Below are 19,742 nucleotides of genomic sequence, written 5' to 3' on the forward strand. Positions count from 1 at the left end.
TATATTAAAATTTCTCTTGATTTTTTGGAAAAAAGAAATCAATTTCAACGCGAACCGTACGGTACGAACCTGCGCGAGCTAAGGTATCGATATCGCTTAAGCTCAGTAACCACTACGGTAGGACTAATCAATTTCTCTCCTTCTACTTGGTTCCTTGTCGTCTCTCTGCACACAGGTATCTCTACATACTCTTTGATCCTATGATCTGTTACGATTCTGAGATTGATCACTCTCAAACCTTTCTTGTAGATGGCGACTGGGAGATCCGCAAGTATGCCGTCACGGTTGCGGCAGCTTCTTTCCGGCGAAGGCTCCATCGGCCCCTCTATTAGGCTCGACGCTGAGCCTGTGAGTTCTCTCAAATTCGATTTTTTTAGGGTTTTTTTTTAAATTGATATTGATTGAATTGAATTAGGGATTTTTAATTTGAATTTGATATCATGTCACAAGCTTTTGCCTTTTCTGAATTTAATTAAGGTTTATTGTTGTCTTGTGTTGCAGCCTCCGGAGATCAAATCGTTTATTGAGAAAGTAATCCAGAGTCCACTCTCTGATATTGCGATACCTCTCTCTGGCTTTCGCTGGGAGTACAGTAAGGTAACCATTCTAATACATACACTCTCTCTTTTTTTTTTTTTTTTTGTGGGTTTTCTCAGATGATTGATTTATTGTTATTATTCCAGGGCAACTTCCATCACTGGAGACCTCTTTTTCTCCATTTTGACAAGTACTTCAAGACCTTTTTATCAACTAGGAATGACCTTCTCCTCTCTGATCACATTTTGGAAGATGAGGATCCCTTTCCCAAGTACTCTCTTCTTCAAATTCTTCGTGTGATGCAGATCATTCTCGAAAATTGTCCCAACAAAAGTACCTTTGATGGTTTAGAGGTATGCATGCATGCCTCTTCTGTTTCCCATATCTCTATATTAAAGCTCGTTTAACTTTATTAGTAACACTTTCCTACATCGTTTATTTGTTTGCAGCACTTTAAGCTCCTACTTGCCTCCACAGATCCAGAGGTTCTCATTGCAGCCCTGGAAACCCTTTCTGCGCTTGTGAAAATCAGCTCATCTAAGCTCCACAGGAGCGGAAAGTTGATTGGATGTGGTTCCGTAAACAGCTTCCTTCTCTCTATTGCCCAGGGCTGGGGTAGCAAAGAGGAGGGTCTGGGTTTGTATTCCTGCGTTGTCGCTAACGAGAGAAACCAGGAAGAAGGTCTCACCATCTTTCCTTCCGACTTGGATAATAATCACAAGGAAGCTGATTTTCGGATTGGTTCTACTGTTTATTTTGAGTTGCGTGGACACAGTGCCCAGAGTATACATCATGGTACTAGTAGTGCTAGTTCTTCTTCTTCAAGGGTGATTCAGATTCCTGATTTGCACTTGCGGAAAGAGGATGATCTTGTGTTATTGAAGGAGTGTATAGAGCATTACAATGTTCCCCCGGACCTCAGGTTCTCTCTACTGACCCGTGTCCGGTATGCTCATGCTTTTCGTTCTTCCAGAATATGCCGGAGTTATAGCAGGATCTGCCTACTTGCGTTTATTGTACTTGTTCAGTCCAGTGATGCTCAAGAAGAACTTGCATCCTTTTTTGCAAACGAACCTGAGTATACAAATGAATTAATAAGAATTGTCAGATCTGAAGAACCAATCCCCGGAACCATTAGAACTCTTGCCATGCTTGCATTGGGCGCTCAGTTGGCTGTATACTCCGCCTCTCATGATCGTGCCAGGATTCTAAGCAGATCTAGCATCAGTTTCGCCGTAGGCAACAGAATGATTCTGCTTAATGTGCTTCAGAAAGCCGTTCTGTCTTTGAAGATTTCTAGTGATCCATCATCTATTGCTTTTGTTGAGGCGCTACTTCAGTTTTATTTGCTTCACATTGTTTCATCATCGTCATCTGGAAGCACTATAAGGGGCTCTGGCATGGTTCCCACATTTCTCCCTCTCTTGGAGTATACTGATCCGAGTCACCTGCATCTTGTGTATTTGGCTGTTAAAGCACTACAGAAGCTCATGGATTATAGCAGTTCTGCAGTTCCTCTACTCCGGGATCTTGGGGGAGTAGAACTTTTGTCTCAGAGGTTAGAGTTAGAGGTTCATCACATTCTTAAGTTGACTGGAGAGAACAACAGTGATATGGTGGTTGGTGAATCGTTAGATATAAATGGTGATCAGTTGCTCTCCCGAAAGAGACTCATCAAGGTTCTTTTGAAGTCTCTTGGTTCTTCTACGTATACTCCTGGAAATGCGAATAGGTCTCAAAGCTCTCAGGAGAGTACCTTGCCTGCCACTTTGTCTTTGATATACAGGAATGCAGATAAATTTGGTGGCGATATCTATTACTCAGCTGTGACGGTTATGAGTGATTTAATCCACAAAGACCCCACATCTCTTACTTCCCTGTTTGAAATGGGCCTCCCTGAAGCATTTCTGTCTTCAGTTGTATCAGGAGTACTTCCTTCTTCCAAGGCTATTGCATGCATTCCAAATGGCCTCGGTGCAATATCTCTTAATAGCAAAGGTTTGGAGACTGTAAAAGAAACTTCGGCACTGCGCTTCCTTGTTGATGTATTTACTTCCAAGAAGTATGTTCTAGCTATGAATGAGGCCATCGTTCCGTTTACAAATGCCGTGGAAGAGCTTTTGCGTCATGTCTCATCTCTAAGAGCCACTGGTGTTGAAATAATCATTGAAATTGTGGATAGAATTGCATGCTTTGGAGAGAGTGGTTCTTCATCATCCTCTGTAAGTACTGCAATGGAAATGGATTCAGATGTGAAGAACATAAATGGCGTCAGCCATGAGCAGTTTGTTCAACTCTGCATCTTTCATCTGATAATTCTGCTCCACAGAACAATGGAGAATGCTGAGACTTCTCGTCTCTTTGTGGAGAAGTCTGGCATTGTGGCGTTACTTAAGCTTCTCTTGCGACCTGGCATTGCTCAGTCTTCTGAAGGGGTGTCTATTGCCTTGCACAGCACCATCGTTTTTAAGAGTTTTACGCAGCATCACTCTGCTTCTCTTGCTCGGGCCTTTTGCTCTTCTCTTCGTGATCAGGTGAAGAAAGCTTTAGGAGGACTGCAAGATCTCTCGGGGACATTCTTACTTGATCGAAAACTTTCTCCAAGCTGTGGAATTTTTTCTTCTCTTTTCCTTGTGGAGTTTCTTCTGTTTCTAGCTGCATCAAAGGATAACCGTTGGATGACTGCATTGCTTTCGGAGTTTGCAAATGGAAGCAAGGATGTTCTGGAGAATATAGGCCAGTTGCACCGTGAAATTCTATGGCATATAGCAGTTTACGAGAGTGGAACGCTGGAAAGTCCAAATACTTCTCCCGAGTCAGAGCAAACAGAGCTGTCTTCAAATGGAACGGAAGGACAAAGGTTCAGTTCTTTTAGACAGTTTCTGGATCCATTATTTCAGAGGAGAACGTCAGGATGGAGCGCAGAATCGCAATTCTTTGATTTAACAAATCTTTACCGTGATCTTGGACGTGCATCGACTGGATTTCAACCCCGACCAATCAGTGATGGTCCCTCTAGTTCATCAGACGCTTCTGGTAACAGAGAGCTTGAAAGAGATGGATCCTATTATACATCATGCTGTGACATGGTGAAGTCATTGTCCTTCCACATCACATACATATTCCAAGAGTTAGGGAAGGCAATGCTGCTCCAATCTCGTCGGAGAGAAGATACAGTAAATGTATCTCCGTCATCTAAGTTAGTTGCCTCAAGTTTTGCTTCAATATCCCTGGATCACTTGAATTTTGAAGGCCATGAGATTGCAGCTGAGGCATCAAGGTCAACTAAATGTCTCTACCTTGGCAAGGTTGTTGACTTCATCGATGCTGTCCTTCTTGACAGGCCTGATTCGTGTAATCCTGTTCTGATAAATTGCTTTTATGGCCGGGGGGTGATTCAGACGGTTTTGACAACATTTGATGCTACTAGCCAGCTTTTATTTTCAATTAATAGGAGCTACTCATCTCCGATGGAGACTGATGATGTTAAAGGAAAGCAGGATGAAAAGGAAGATACAGATCATGCCTGGATATATGGTCCGCTGGCTAGCTACGGGAAGCTCATGGACCATTTGGCTACGTCATCGTTTATCTTATCTCCATCCACAAAACACTTGCTCGTTCAACCAGTAGAAAATGGGAATATTCCATTTCCACAAGATGCTGAGACATTTGTGAAGATCCTGCAGTCCATTGTGTTGAAAGCTGTACTTCCGGTTTGGACTCATCCACTATTTACGGAATGTAGTTATGATTTCGTCACTGCCCTCATTTCCATCATCAAGCATGTGTATTCTGGAGTTGAACTGAAAAGCTTAGCTGGCAGTAGTAGCGCTCGTGTAACAGGTCCACCTCCCAGTGAAACAACCATTTCAACAATTGTGGAGATGGGGTTCTCCAGATCCAGAGCCGAAGAAGCTTTGAGACAGGTTGGATCGAACAGTGTTGAGTTAGCCATGGAATGGCTGTTTTCCCACCCAGAAGAAATCCAAGAGGACGATGAGCTTGCTCGTGCTCTTGCAATGTCCCTTGGAAATTCTGAATCAGATACAAAGGAGAATGTTGTAGATGAAACTCGAGAACAGATTGAAGCAGAAATAGTCTCGCTGCCACCAGTTGAAGAGCTTATAACAACATGTACGAAGCTTCTGCAGATGAAAGAGCCCCTTGCTTTTCCTGTTAGAGACTTGCTTGTATTGATTTGCTCAGAAAACAATGGGGAACACCGATCTGGTGGTATATGTTGCCTTCTTAGCCGGATTAAGGATTGTTGTCCTGTCTTCGATGACACAAAGAACAATCTGCTCTCTGCTCTGTTGCATGTTCTTGCTTTGATTCTACACGAAGACGCAGGTTCCCGCGAAGTTGCGCTGAAGGCGGGTACTGTAAGACTTGTGTGCGATGTACTCTCAAAGTGGGATTCTGGTAGTATTGATAAGGAAAAGTTTAATGTTCCAAAGTGGGTGACGACAGGGTTTCTTGCCATTGATAGGCTGCTACAAGTGGACCAGAAATTAAATACTGAGCTTATAGAGGAGTTGCAAAAAGGTGAGACATCTCTGGCCATTGATGAGAGCAAACAAGACAAGCTGCAATCTGTTTTTGGCTCTCCACAGCTTGTTGATGCTGACGATCAGAAGAAGTTGATTGAGATTGCTTGTACATGTATCCGGAATCAGCTTCCTTCTGAAACTATGCATGCTGTTTTACAACTGTGTTCTACATTGACAAGGAAGCATTCTGTTGCTGTCTGCTTTCTTGATTTTGGAGGTGTGCAAGGACTGCTTTCTCTGCCGAGTAATAGTCTTTTTCCAGGGTTTGACTCAGTTGCTGCTAGTATCATCCGTCATGTTCTTGAAGATCCCCAAACGCTTCAGCAAGTCATGGAATCTGAGATAAAACATGCACTTGCAACACTTTCCAACAGGCACTCAAATCAGAGAATCTCTCCACGCAATTTTTTGTTGCATGTGAATTCTGTAATTGCTCGGGATCCAGTCACTTTTATCCAGGCCGCTCGTTCTATATGCCAAGTAGAGATGGTTGGTGAAAGACCTTACATCGTGTTAGTCAAAGAAAAAGAGAAATCAAAAGACAAAGAGAAGGATAAGGATAAGGACAGAGCTGACAAAGAGAAATCTCAGACTTCTAATGAAGTTGCAACTACCACTCCCCCTGGGAGCACCAAGGCTAAAGTTTACCGGAAACCTCCTCAGTCGTTCATTGGTGTTGTTGAGCTGCTTCTGGATTCTCTCTGTAATTTCGTTCCTCCTCCAAAAGATGACATGGTTGAAGGTGATTCTACTTCAGCAGACATGGATATTGATCATGCCTCTACTAAGGGAAAAGGCAAAGCGGTTGCTACTACACCTGCAGAAAAGAAAGCTATTTCACAGGGCATGTCAGCTTCATTGGCTAAAATTGTTTTCATTCTGAAGCTTTTGAGTGAGATGCTGTTAATGTATTCTTCGTCAATCCATATAATACTTCGAAGAGATGCTGAAATTAAAAGTCTTAGAGGTCCTCAACAGAAGGGTGGTCAAGTTGGTGGAATATTTCATCATATTCTTCGAAAATTTATTCCATACTCACGGGTGATGAAGGAAAAGAAATCTGAGAGTGATTGGCGGCAAAAGCTGACAAGTAGGGCTAATCAGTTTTTAGTGGGTGCATCTGTTAGATCAGCTGAAGCAAGGAAGAGGATATTTTCTGACATTAGCAGTATCTTCAATGACTTCATAGGTACCTCCAATGGGCTTAGACCTCCAGTTAATGAAATACACGTTTTGATAGTTTTGTTGAATGATATGCTCTCTGCTCGGTCACCTACTGGATCACATATATCTTCAGAAGCTTCGAATACTTTTGTTGATGTTGGATTGGTTAAGTCTCTTACTCGTACTCTTGAAGTGTTGGACTTGGACAACGTAGAATCTACCAAAACTGTAACAGGAATCATAAAAGTTTTGGAGTTGGTGACTAAGGAGCATGCCTATTCTGCTGATTCAAGCTCGAAGAATGAAACTGCGAACAACTCATCTGATCAAATTCAATCAGGAAGAGGAGATACTACTGCTGATGCTTCTGAAGCAGGGGAAATTATGCTGCGATCGAATCATGATTCCATGACAGCTGATCATGCGGAGAATTTTGGCGGTTCAGAAGATGTGACAGATGACATGGAGCATGATCAAGACTTGGATGAAGGATTTGCCGCAGGTGTGGATGATTATATGCAAGAAGAGCCTGAGGATGCTAGGGGGTTGGAAAACGGGATTGGGTCGATGGGTATAGAGTTTGAGATGCATACCCACGTGCCGGAAAATCTTGATGAAGAGGATGAAGAGGACGAAGATGATGAAGATCGGGTAATTCTTAGGTTTGAGGATGGAATCAATGGGCTAAACGTTCTTGATCATTTGGAGGTTCTTAGAGATCATAGATTTTCTGATGAAACACTTCATGTAATGCCTGTTGAAGTTTTTGGCTCGGGACGTCAAGGACGAACAACTTCTATTTACAGCCTTCTTGGCAGAACTGGGGATGGTGCTACTCCATCACAGCATCCTCTTTTATCGGGATCTCCATCACTTCAAGGGTCGCAAAGTCAAACAGGTACCCTTTTGTTTTTACTTGTGTTCATTTCCCTTTTATGTTTTGTTATATTTAAGTTTGCTACCAGATCACATTTTGTTTGTGTTGATCTTCCTAAAGGAATAATTTGTTAATCGACTGTTTTCTTCTCTTTATAGAAAGCACACATGATCATACTGTTGGAGGTAGGGATTCCAACGGTAGTTCTTCCTCACGGCTGGATGCTATATTCCGATCTTTGAGGAATGGCCGGCAGGGGCATCGTTTGAATTTATGGGCTGATGACAGCCAGCAAATTGTTGGATCTGGCGCTTCTACCGTACCACAAGGCCTTGAAGATTTGCTGGTATCTCAGTTGAGACGTCCCGGCTCTGATAATCCTTCTGATCAGAATCCATCACCTTTGGAACCCCAGTCACAGGCCGAGAGTGGGCAGCCCCAGGAGGCAACTGTCAGACCTGAAATTCCAGATGAAAACGCCACTGGTAATGGAGGTGCCAATGTGTCTGCTCCCTCTATCGTTTCGCCAGTTGCATCTGCTCCCCCGGATACACGAGCCACTGCTACTGATTCTGTCTCAAGCTCGCGGTCTCAGTCAGTCGAAATGCAATATGATCTAAATGATTCAACTGTTCGGGATGTTGAAGCGGTGAGTCAAGAAAGCGGTGGGAGTGGGGCAACCTTGGGTGAAAGCCTTAGGAGTTTGGATGTTGAGATCGGAAGTGCTGATGGACATGATGATGGTGCAGAAAGGCATGATGTACAGCCAGCTATGCGCTCAAGAAGAGCAAATTTGTCAGTTGTGCCATCTTCAACTGGGCGAGAAGCTTCTCTTTATAGTGTAACTGAGGTTCCTGAGAACTCCGGTCACGAGGCTGAGCAGGATAATCCACCAGAGGAGCAACCAGTTAACAGGGATGTTGCTTCTAGTTCTATTGATCCTGCGTTTTTAGATGCCCTACCTGAGGGACTGCGAGCTGAAGTCCTTTCAGCTCAGCAAGGACAAGCGCCAGAACCTTCCAGCAATGAACAGCAGAATTCTGGAGATATTGATCCGGAGTTTCTTGCTGCACTTCCTGCTGATATCCGAGCTGAAGTTCTGGCACAGCAACAAGCACAACGGGTTCATCAGTCTCATGAGCTTGAAGGTCAGCCTGTTGAGATGGACACCGTTTCAATAATTGCAACGTTTCCTTCGGAGTTGCGAGAAGAGGTATTGAGCTGTTGCCTTTTAACGGCATGAGTAGAGTTGAAGTATATTCATCTAATATTACTTTTGTTATCAGGTGTTGCTGACGTCAGATGATGCCGTTCTTGCAAATTTAACACCTGCACTGGTTGCGGAAGCAAACATGCTGCGTGAAAGGTTTGCTCATCGATACCATAACCGTGCACTTTTTGGTATGCATCCAAGACATCGTAGAGGGGAGGCATCCAGGCGAGGTGAAGGTGTCATATCTGGAAATGAGGGGATTGCTTCTCGTAGGTCTGCTGCAAAGGTTATAGAGGCCGCTGGAGCTCCCCTAGTTAACACTGAGGCACTCCAAGCAATGATTCGTATTCTTCGGATAGTTCAGGTACTTACCTAATGCATTACTTAGATATTTAACTGGCATCACTTGGACAATTCATTTATATATCTTTGGTCTGCAGCCTCTTTACAAGGGTCCTCTGCAGAGGCTTTTGCTGAATTTATGTTCTCATGGCGAAACAAGGTTTTCCTTGGTTAATACATTCATGGATATGCTGATGCTCGACGCAAGGAAGCCTGTTAACTACTCGAGTGTTTCCGAACCACCTTATCGTCTTTATGCTTGTCAAAGCAATGTAACATATTCACGTCCTCAGCACTTTGATGGTATGCATCTATTAATACATTGGATTCTGACTGGGGATGTGTTTATAATAACCAAGTTCTGTAGATAATAGTTGTAATTCTATTTGCAGGGGTTCCTCCTCTAGTGTCTCGGCGTGTCCTTGAGACTTTGACATATTTGGCACGAAATCATATATACGTAGCAAAGATTCTGCTTCTATCCAGGCTTTCCCTGCCTTCCCTTCAAGGTTCAGTACCCTCAGACAAGGCACGTGGAAAAGCTGTTGTAGTAAGTGATGATCACATGAGCAGAACGCAACAGGAACCCGAATCTGTAGCCTTTGCGTTGCTTCTAAGCCTCCTGAATCAGCCCCTTTATTTGAGAAGTGTGGCTCATCTTGAGCAGGTACTCCTTTTCATTCGGTGCTATGGTTTGGCTTTGTTTACTGTTATGAAAACTAACTCGGGTTTGTATGTATTTTCTCATCATTTGTTCCAGCTGCTGAACTTACTGGAGGTCATCATTGACAACGCTGAACGAAAGTCTGAGTCAGCTGACGGATCAGATGGGTCTGCCAGCGAGCAGCAATCAACGCATCAAGCATTAGAAGTTGAAAACAATGCAGAAAACCACGATATGGTATCTGGCACTGCTGGTACAGTGACCAAGCCAATTGTCTCATCTGGAAGTTCGTCCAACAGAGCAGAGAGTGAATGTGATGTTCATACTGTGTTGCTTAATCTTCCCCAGTCAGAGCTGTGTCTGCTTTGTTCATTACTTGCACGTGAAGGGTATGTCAGATGCTTATATGTGAACACCTCATACTTTCTGTTCTTTCTATCTGTCAGTTAATGCTTAAATTCTGTAAGTTCTACAACTAGCCTTACTAATTGTTGTGCTGTTGATTCAGTTTGTCAGATAATGCATACACCCTTGTAGCGGAGGTGCTGAAAAAACTTGTGGCCATTGCTCCAAGCCATTGTCATTTGTTTATCACAGAGCTTGCAAACGCAATACAGAACCTGACAAGATCAGCGATCAGTGAACTTCACATGTTCGGTGAAGCCGTAAAAACGCTTCTAAGTACCACGTCATCAGATGGATCAGGAGTACTGAGGGTTTTGCAGGCATTAAGCTCCCTCGTTGATTCGTTGTTAATCACAAAAGAGAAGAATTCCGAAGAGCATGTTGCTGTGTTTTGTCAGCTATCGAACATCAATTTAGCTTTGGAACCTCTGTGGCTGGAGTTGAGCAATTGCATATGCAAAATAGAGGGGCATTCTGATTCTGCTTCTGCTTCTACGACGTCTCCAACAACCTCGACGAGTTCAGCAACAACAAGGGGAGCTGGAGTAAGCCAATCACTTCCTGCTGGTGCCCAAAACATGTTGCCTTATGTAGAGTCGTTTTTTGTTACCTGTGAGAAATTGCATCCATCATCACAGTCTTGTGATATCTCGGTTCCCATGGCGGCTTCTGATGTTGAGGAGCAGCCCAAGGGTCCAGGACCAAGCAGCAGCTCCAAGGTGGATGAGAAATACGGTTCTTTTATAAAGTTTTCTGAAAGGCACAGGAAACTTCTTAATGCTTTCATCCGACAAAATCCTGCTCTGCTTGAGAAGTCCTTTTCGCTAATGCTCAAGGTTCCACGTTTTATTGAATTTGATAACAAACGTGCATACTTCAGATCAAAGATAAAACACCAGCATGACCATCACCATAGCCCTTTGAGAATCTCAGTGAGAAGAGCCTACATTCTTGAAGATTCATACAACCAATTGCGAATGAGGTCAACTCAAGAACTGAAAGGTAGATTGACTGTTCACTTCCAAGGAGAAGAAGGTATTGATGCTGGTGGGCTTACCAGGGAATGGTATCAGCTGTTGTCAAGGGTTATTTTTGACAAAGGAGCTCTTCTGTTCACAACCGTTGGCAATGACTCGACTTTCCAACCGAATCCAAACTCTGTTTACCAGACAGAGCACCTCTCCTACTTCAAATTCGTTGGCCGGGTGGTAAGCTCTTTTTTTCTTTTTTTTTTTACCTAAGTAAGTAGACTTATTTGCAGCTGCGTTAATTCCTTCCTAAATTCTATCTATCCTGCGTGCACAGGTTGGAAAAGCTCTGTTTGATGGTCAACTACTTGACGTCCATTTCACTCGCTCTTTTTACAAGCATATCTTGGGAGTTAAGGTCACGTACCATGATATTGAAGCTATAGATCCCGATTACTATAAAGCCCTGAAATGGATGCTGGAGGTATATATATACTGTAGATACACCTTTGTTTGTTTGTTTGGTCCAAAGCATTTGTTACTCATCTGTTCTTTTTTCTATAATGCAGAATGATATTAGCGATGTCCTAGATCTCACTTTTAGCGTTGATGCTGATGAGGAAAAGCTAATACTGTATGAAAAAACGGAGGTAACAACTATAACTTGTTCAGCCTTTTTTAACAGTGTCTTTGAAATAAAATTTGTTTTGAACGAACATTAAAATAAAATAAAAATTGCAGGTGACTGACCATGAACTGATCCCTGGAGGGCGGAACATTAAAGTCACTGAGGAGAATAAGCATGAATATGTAGACCTAATAGCCGAGCATCGATTAACCACAGCCATTCGTCCTCAGATAAATGCATTCCTGGAAGGGTTTAGTGAACTTATCCTTAAAGATCTAATATCGATTTTTAACGACAAGGAACTGGAGTTATTAATAAGTGGTCTTCCTGATATCGACTGTAAGTAGTATTTATAAAATATATCATAATCCTCCTGTACCAAGAATTTTATTGCCTCTGACCTTTTTTTGTTGGGTGTTTATGCATCAGTGGATAACCTGAGGGCGAATACTGAATGGTCTGGGTATAGTCCTGGATCCCCTGTTATCCAGTGGTTCTGGGAGGTTGTTCAGGGATTGAGCAAAGAAGACAAAGCCCGTCTATTGCAGTTTGTGACTGGAACCTCCAAGGTAAAGAAAACATGTTTGGTCTGTTTCATTAAGATAAGATTGTGTTTTTTTTTACAAAGTGGGAAACTGACGTTTTGAACTCAACAACACAAGGTACCTCTGGAAGGATTTAGTTCCCTTCAAGGAATTTCAGGGGCACAGAAGTTTCAGATCCACAAGGCATATGGAAGCGCTGATCACTTGCCGTCTGCTCATACCTGGTAAAAAAAAATCTCAATCCTCCAATGAGACTATTATCTGATGGATGATGGATGACCACAAATATTAATATATATGCAAAACTGTTTTGTTTGCAGTTTCAATCAGTTAGATCTGCCAGAGTACCCGTCTAAGGAGCATCTGCAGGAGAGGCTGCTGCTTGCAATCCATGAAGCAAGCGAAGGATTCGGATTTGGTTAAAACAAAAACCAGCTTCCTTTTTTCTTACTATTTTCATTCTATACATATGCCTTTTGGGTAAAACGAATGATTTTCTGTAATTCTCACTCTCTACTCTAACGTCCGTTTAAAAGAGTATGTTCAATAGTTATTTTTATCCCTTAGTTTGCAGAGAAATTTATATGGAAAGGCACTTCCTAGAACACAAATAACCACTTCTCTAAGGCACTTCCTATAACAGAAATAACCACTTCTCTATTAGAAAGCACTTCCACCCTTTATTGGATACAAGAAATTCTTTATATGCTCTTTCATTAAACTAGCTGTTTTGTCTAGTTGACAATCCAAACATTAGTTGTCTTTTAACGCTGAAAATTTCAAGTTCAAAAAGACAACATAGTGTTTCCTTGATGAAATACAATAATCCACCGATAAATGATATAAATAACTCAAATATGCATCCAAAATAAAAGTTGCAAGAAAAAAACTGAGTGGTCGAAATCAACACACCGATTAAATGTGACCAAGAAGCTATGCAGCAGAGATTCAAACACAAACACCCACTTTTTTACTCAGGAAAAGTGGTGCCAAGATGGACCCCAAGAAGCAATAGACCCCAAGAAGAAATGGACGAGGCCAACACATACCTCCCACAGCTACATATGACTGAAACTGATGATCTGGTGATACTTTTTGCAATATCATGACCACCTTGAACGGAAACAGAGCATCTTCGAACCAACAAATAGAAAATGATACAATCTCGAACCAAAAACGAAAAATGAAACGGTATACAACCTAAATTTGTTCAGATATTAATGATATCATTTAACCAACTTTTGCTAGGTAATCTAATTGGATGATAATTTTTTTTCTTTACTCTAACTAGGTCTAAAAAGTAATTATATAATAAGTAATACAAGTTGCCGAAGAACCACAAAAAAAATTTTATATTAATTAATTGTGGAGAACCATAAAATGTTTGAATTCTTTAATTTTTTAAACAATTATGTATTTATAAACTATAGAAAATAAACTGTTTGAATTCTATATGCATTTTCAACATTGTGCAAGGGCTCCTAGCTTTTCACTGGAAAAAAAAAAACGGACAAACAACTTTCCTTTGTTCCTTGGGTGGAAAATTTGGAAAATGAGTAACAAGCAATGCAGCTTTCTTGAATCAGAAGGTGTGGACAGAGACGGTAACTCAAAATAACCAGCAAATCCTAGCTGCTCATGCCTACAAACCAATTCCATCCATGAGGTATTACTCCCTGGTACTTTGGAATAGTCTTTTGGATACTTCCTGGAAAAGACCAACTGATATGTGTGGCATTGGATGGTCCTTATTCAGTAAAGAAGACATTTCTCATATCTAAGGAAGCTATGCATCCAGTCCTATAAACTCACCATTGATAGCAGACTACAACTCTTTTATCAGCAGTTGATCAGTTATCCTACAAGAGGGTGCTTTTCTTAGGAAATTGTGAAATATTAATGAAAAAGTAGCAGCAATCAGCAGCACAAGGCAAGAAGCTAAATGTGATTGATGCAACACCTGGACATCTACGAGCTATCAAAGGATAATAATTTCACTTTCTCTTATATAAGCAGAAATTGTACTCGATATGTTGATCAACTTGCTAAGAAGGCCATGATTAGTCATCAGAATTATGTAATATCCTGAGTGTTTTAAACAATCTTCTTGTACTTACCTATTAATGGAAGAAAAAGTTGAAAAAAGAATTGTTATTGTCCACGTTTATATTTTATTATTTAAACAAATCCTACATAATGTTATTCAGACTTATTCTTTGAAAAAGGGAGAAAATAATTAAAAAAACTAAAATGGCAATGACTCGAACCTTAACCACTTTGGCACGGCAAAATGTTGTGACTTGTGACTTGTGACGGTCTCTCAGTATACAATTAATCTAAGCCTAAACTCTTTAATATATGGGTTGCATTAAGAGCATCTCCAACCCCACTTTATTTTCAACTCTAAAATAGAATTTAGAGTAAAAAATGCTTCAATAGTACTTTATTTTTTACTCTATAATAGAGTAAGCTATTAGAGATGGTCTAAGCACAATCGATCCCTTCTCTTCTTTCTCCGGGTTTTCTTCTCTCCTTCTGCTGCGTTCGTTCTCGTCTCTTTCTAGGTACTCTACATACATACATACATACATATTCTTCCAGATTCGTATTTTGGTTCTCTGGTCTGTTAAGATTCCGAGATTGATTATTTTCTTTCTCAACCCGCAGTTAGATGGAGATAAAAAAAAAGGAATGTAATAAATATTCAAGTTTTCGATTTTATTTTTATTTTTTTTACAAAATAATTTCAAAATCAGTTTTGGTTCTGTTTTTTTTTTTTAATTTGGTTTTTGATTTGATAGCATGGTTAGACCCAAAAATGGTCGTATGAATTTTATTCGGTGTGTCTAAATTGACTGAATATTTATATGTAATTTTTTTTTAATGAAAATTGATCGAATATAAAAATACCCAAAAAGAAGATATTGTTACCAAAAAGGGTGAGGATATTATAGTAATTTGAATTGCATTCAAATGATTAAAGGATCTTGCTTTCGTTTGATTCAAATTCAAACGGCACTTTCGTATTAGGTAACAAGATGGAGAAGATCTGTGTAGCAGTCAGAGTGAGGCCGCCGACGCCGGAATCATCATCATCGGAGAACGGATCTTCTCTCTGGAAAGTCGAAGACAATCGCATCTCTCTCCACAAGTCACTCGATACCCCAATCTCAACCGCTTCTTACGCTTTCGGTACCAAATCTTTCTCAATCCATTTATTCCGGGTTTCGATTTATACGTATCTGGGTACCTTCAAAATCTCATCTTTATAATCTCTGTGGTGTTTGTTCTCTTGCAGACCATGTGTTCGACGAAAGGTCTACGAACGCATGCGTCTACGAACTTCTCACCAAGGATATCATTCATGCTGCCGTCGAGGGTTTTAACGGTATTCGGATCTGATCCTAACTTTGATAACAAAAAACGCGATCTCGTGAGGTTAATTTGGTTTTGAGTTTCTTGATGTATGGTTTTGTTCAGGTACTGCGTTTGCTTATGGGCAAACTAGTAGTGGAAAGACGTTTACAATGACGGGTTCTGAGACTGATCCAGGGATTATTCGAAGATCTGTCAGAGATGTGTTTGATAGAATACAAATGGTAGGTCTTAGATCAATTGAATGATTCGGTGAGTTTTTATAACTAAAGAGTTCAGTTTTTAACTTGTGTGTGTGTTGATGATCTTTAGATATCGGACCGTGAGTTTCTCATCCGGGTTTCGTACATGGAGATTTATAATGAAGAAATTAATGATCTTTTAGCTGTTGAGAACCAGAGACTGCAAATTCACGAACATTTGGAGGTTGGTTTGATGGAACGTCTACACAAGTGATGTTACATCATTTAGTTTTGCTTAAGTGTTACTAAACCGGTTTGTTCGTCTTTGATGTGCAGCGTGGAGTGTTTGTTGCTGGTCTTAAGGAAGAGATTGTTAGTGACGCTGAACAGATTCTAAAGCTTTTAGACTCTGGAGAAGGTTTTTAAGCCAAAGCTAAGCTAAGAAGTATTTTGATTATGCATAATAATGTGTACTGACATGGTCTTCTTTAATTAACAGTTAATAGGCACTTTGGCGAGACAAACATGAACGTTCATAGTAGCAGGTCCCATACCATCTTCAGAATGGTAAGGGTTTTCAAATCTATGTACGGAAACTTCTACTGTTTTGTAAGTGATTATTTTGATCTGATCTCTCTGGTGGGATAGGTGATTGAGAGCAGGGGAAAAGAAAACTCTTCTACGGATGCTATCCGTGTCTCAGTCTTGGTGAGTGATAATTTTACCATCTTCCAAAAGTTTCTTTTGGAAGCTACATTTAAATGATAATTCTCTTACTGGTGTTCTGGAATCTAGAATTTGGTTGACTTGGCTGGATCTGAGCGTATTGCTAAAACCGGTGCTGGTGGAGTGCGCTTGACAGAAGGGAAGTACATTAATAAGAGCTTAATGATTCTTGGTAATGTTATCAATAAGCTAAGTGAAAGTTCAAAGCTAAGGTACTTTCTTACCCTTTCATTTAGCTACACGTAACAACGATACAGCTCAGCTCATTTCTTACATTCTTGATTATAGGGCACATATTCCTTACCGAGACAGTAAGCTAACTAGAATTCTTCAGCCTGCACTTGGTGGTAATGCCAAGACTTGCATTATATGCACTATCGCACCAGAAGAGGTAAAAGAAGTTTTCTTTTTGTCTGGTTTTGCATTTTCCTGGCTTTTGTTAATCATGTACACGAAATATTAGTCAATTAATGAGTAATAGTTGAATGCTCATGTGTGTAGCATCATATTGAGGAATCAAAAGGAACTCTCCAATTTGCAAGCAGAGCCAAACGCATCACCAACTGTGCTCAAATTAATGAGGTCAGCCTGTCAATGAGCGCAAGATTCTTGGGAGAGATTTAACTCACTTTCTTCTTTGTGTCCTGTTGATTGGTTTTTCTTCTTCTTCTTTATTGAATATCTGACAGTGTTTCAATGCTTCAGATCTTGACTGATGCTGCTTTGTTGAAACGCCAAAAATTAGAGATAGAAGAACTAAGGATGAAGCTTCAGGTATAGTCAACTTTTATTTCAAATACATCTAGGCATGGGGACAACACTAACATTACTAAATTTTGTAGGGATCCCATGCTGAGGTGTTGGAACAAGAGATATTAAAGTTAAGCAATCAGATGCTTAAGGTAGTTTTTTTGCATTTTTCTCTTGTGTATGTATTCTATAGAACATTGAGCAGACACAGTATACTAAACATCTACCCTTTTGTTTAATTTCCAGTATGAGCTAGAATGTGAAAGGCTAAAAACACAACTGGAAGAAGAGAGAGGAAAACAGAAGGAGCAGGAGCAATGCATCAAGGAGCAACAGTTAAAAATTGAGAACTTAAACAATCTTGTCACTAATTCAGACTATAAGAAGAACCAGTCAGAGGTACATATGCATTCATTGGCTTAGATAGATTTTCTGAATAATGCCTCAACCATAACACCCAGACATTTTTCTGAGAAACAGGCTTTAATTTGCAAACTCCTAACATCTTATTGAGATTGTTAGAGAAGTTAATTATTGCTTTTATGCTAATGTGTTGGACTCATGTAGTTTGGTTATGTAAAGCTTTTGTTAATGTAACATCTCTACTGGCAGGACTTTATTAATTTAAGAAGGACTCAAGATGGGCGATGCAATGTCAATGATAGCAGCGGTTTTCCTGGGACTCCTTGCTTCGAATCAGCTGAACCTTCCTTTGTGGTTGCTCGGTCGAAGTACTCAGAACTATCTGATTTTAGTCCGATGGTTGATTCACTGGGGGACGTGGCCGATGAAGACACTTGGACAAAACTAAACAAGGGTTTTGTCCCAGACCTTGATCAACTCCAGTTTACACCTGCAATTAAAAGACAACCCACTCCATTAATTGCTGCAACCACGGTTAGTAGATACAAATACTTGACCCATGTTATCTTCCAATAGTAACAGAGTTGCAATGAATAGAGACATGTGGATGCATATGGTCAAACAACTCTCATTCATCTTTTTGGGGTTCTAGTCTCTTTATTCGCTCCCCTTCTCATATCAGCTTGCACACAAACACTCTGGTGTATCAATACTGGCTGGTATCTAGCTCATGTATACTGAGAATTACTAAATTTTGAAACTTCATATAGATGAATACAGAATACGCATACATTATCCAAAACATGTTCCTAAGCTGGCCATAATTTTTCGTTAACTATTTTTTAGGAATGCTCGCGTGAAAATCAGAAAGTGGTGGACGATCTCAAAAGTCAGATTGAGTTGCTGACCAGCGAAAAGGACAGCCTGCAGGTTAGACAGTATTGGTTTTATTGGTTGTTCAAGTGAATATGCTTTAGCCTTTAGCCATAAAATGAATATTCTGTTATAAATTAAATGAATGATACCAACTGATTGTTTATGCATCAACTATGCATTCTCAGGTAAAATTCAGCGAACAAGTAGTACTGAACAACAAACTTATGGGAGAGATATCTGAGCTCAAAGAAGGAACGCTTCACATGAAAGAAATTCCAAAACTGTTGTCCGAGTCGGTTGCTAATTGCAAGGATGTATACAAGGACGTGATAGTCACAATGAAGGTGAACAGCTTACCTTTTCTTATGTGAATGATCATCACTAAAAGGAAAATTGAGTTTAAAGTCTTTTGTCTTGCATTTTGTCAGACCTTAATGGCTGAGAAAGAATCTCCGACAGCAAAGCTACTCTTTGGTGTAACTGGAATCTCAACAAGCCTTCTTTCAACTCTAGAATCACAATTCTCAATGATAATGGATGGTCAGAAAGCGGGTAGCATCGTAGATTATCCTTTATATGATCAATGGGAAACACTTCGTGTTAGTCTGAAGAACACAGCCACAAGCCTGCTGTTAGACGCACAAGCAAAAGATGAAATTCTTAACTCCCACGACAAGGTAGATTCCTTGTCACAATCATCAAGATACGGATCAGTTTTACTTATTGTTTCTTTCGTTTTGCTTTTATACTTTTGTCTCTCTTGTTAGGACTTAGTCCAGTGAAACCTCTGCATACGTTTCTTAAGGGTTTGGATCATAACTTATATACTTTCCTGTTTCTTGTACATTTACATCTCATTGGAGCTTCACTTGAATCTCTATATACCAATGTTTCAATGGGAAAAGCAGGAACTGATTCTTGTTTAGTTGATTAGATCTTGTGGTCCGATTACTATATCTAAGACAGGTTTTGAATGTGAATTTTTAAGGGACAAGAAACGGGTGTAATGGAGGAGAAGCTGAAGTCTGAGCTCAGCATAGTCAAGGAAAGATATAACGAGCTGGAGAAAGAGTTGTGTTTGGATAAACTGCTTCTAAAAGCTTCAAGAGAGAGCCATGAGAGGCTGGAAAAGGAAGTACAATTCCTGAAGGAAGAAAGAGATTCATTAGATGTAGCAGTCTCTCAATCAACTCAGAGGTTGAGAGTGATTGCATCTGATAAAGAGAATGCTTTGAAAGATCTTAATGTGGAAGTGAAGAGAAGGAAAGAGATGGAGGAAGAGATTAAGCAAATCAGCTTTGCTTTCTCTAGCAGGCAGAAGTCTCTTATGTCTTTTCACAATGAAATCAAATCCAAAATGCAGAAACTAACAACGCAGAATCCGAAATTGAAGTAGCAGAAACAGCTGTTTGTGTTAAAGTTTAAGCCATTGTTACAACTAGCTCATGTGTTATTTATGTAACAACTCTTTACTGGTACCCCCATCAATACTATTAAAACAGAAGCAATTTTTATCTACTTACAAATAGTCTAAGTTGGACCATTATATTTAATGATATTTCATTTTATTTCTA

At 40.3% G+C, this 19,742-nt stretch overlaps 2 protein-coding genes across 2 annotated transcripts; both read left to right on the forward strand.

Annotated features, from left to right (window-relative positions):
• The first annotated feature begins 28 nt into the window (after window positions 1–28).
• LOC117128072 (E3 ubiquitin-protein ligase UPL1-like) lies at window positions 29–12,462 on the forward strand. Its single transcript, XM_033279582.1, has 17 exons — window positions 29–175; window positions 250–348; window positions 502–597; window positions 684–890; window positions 987–7,152; window positions 7,290–8,344; window positions 8,418–8,708; window positions 8,785–8,989; window positions 9,079–9,353; window positions 9,447–9,739; window positions 9,859–10,963; window positions 11,061–11,207; window positions 11,293–11,373; window positions 11,465–11,690; window positions 11,781–11,920; window positions 12,014–12,120; window positions 12,217–12,462. Exons 2-17 carry the CDS (start codon window positions 250–252, stop codon window positions 12,317–12,319), a joined length of 10,596 nt encoding a protein of 3,531 aa, XP_033135473.1. The 5' UTR covers window positions 29–175; the 3' UTR covers window positions 12,320–12,462.
• A 2,086-nt stretch (window positions 12,463–14,548) lies between these two features.
• On the forward strand, window positions 14,549–19,742 carry LOC103838600 (kinesin-like protein KIN-7N). Its single transcript, XM_009115048.3, has 18 exons — window positions 14,549–15,088; window positions 15,195–15,284; window positions 15,377–15,495; window positions 15,584–15,697; window positions 15,790–15,871; window positions 15,953–16,020; window positions 16,102–16,161; window positions 16,249–16,391; window positions 16,468–16,570; window positions 16,681–16,761; window positions 16,885–16,953; window positions 17,022–17,081; window positions 17,176–17,328; window positions 17,542–17,826; window positions 18,139–18,222; window positions 18,354–18,512; window positions 18,597–18,845; window positions 19,157–19,742. Exons 1-18 carry the CDS (start codon window positions 14,935–14,937, stop codon window positions 19,562–19,564), a joined length of 2,481 nt encoding a protein of 826 aa, XP_009113296.1. The 5' UTR covers window positions 14,549–14,934; the 3' UTR covers window positions 19,565–19,742.

Source organism: Brassica rapa, chromosome A09 (assembly GCF_000309985.2).
Source record: "Brassica rapa cultivar Chiifu-401-42 chromosome A09, CAAS_Brap_v3.01, whole genome shotgun sequence".
In the NCBI taxonomy this organism is placed as follows: domain Eukaryota; kingdom Viridiplantae; phylum Streptophyta; class Magnoliopsida; order Brassicales; family Brassicaceae; genus Brassica; species Brassica rapa.

Excerpts from the sequence above, each read along its gene's own strand:
- LOC117128072 (XM_033279582.1), top strand. The coding sequence starts at position 250 with ATGGCGACTGGGAGATCCGCAAGTATGCCGTCACGGTTGCGGCAGCTT. Across the intron at positions 598-683 it reads TTCGCTGGGAGTACAGTAAG|GGCAACTTCCATCACTGGAG; the intron begins GTAACCATTCTA and ends TTATTATTCCAG. Across the intron at positions 12,121-12,216 it reads TTGCCGTCTGCTCATACCTG|TTTCAATCAGTTAGATCTGC; the intron begins GTAAAAAAAAAT and ends TTTTGTTTGCAG.
- LOC103838600 (XM_009115048.3), top strand. The coding sequence starts at position 14,935 with ATGGAGAAGATCTGTGTAGCAGTCAGAGTGAGGCCGCCGACGCCGGAA. Across the intron at positions 15,496-15,583 it reads TGTTTGATAGAATACAAATG|ATATCGGACCGTGAGTTTCT; the intron begins GTAGGTCTTAGA and ends GATGATCTTTAG. Across the intron at positions 16,392-16,467 it reads AGTGAAAGTTCAAAGCTAAG|GGCACATATTCCTTACCGAG; the intron begins GTACTTTCTTAC and ends TCTTGATTATAG.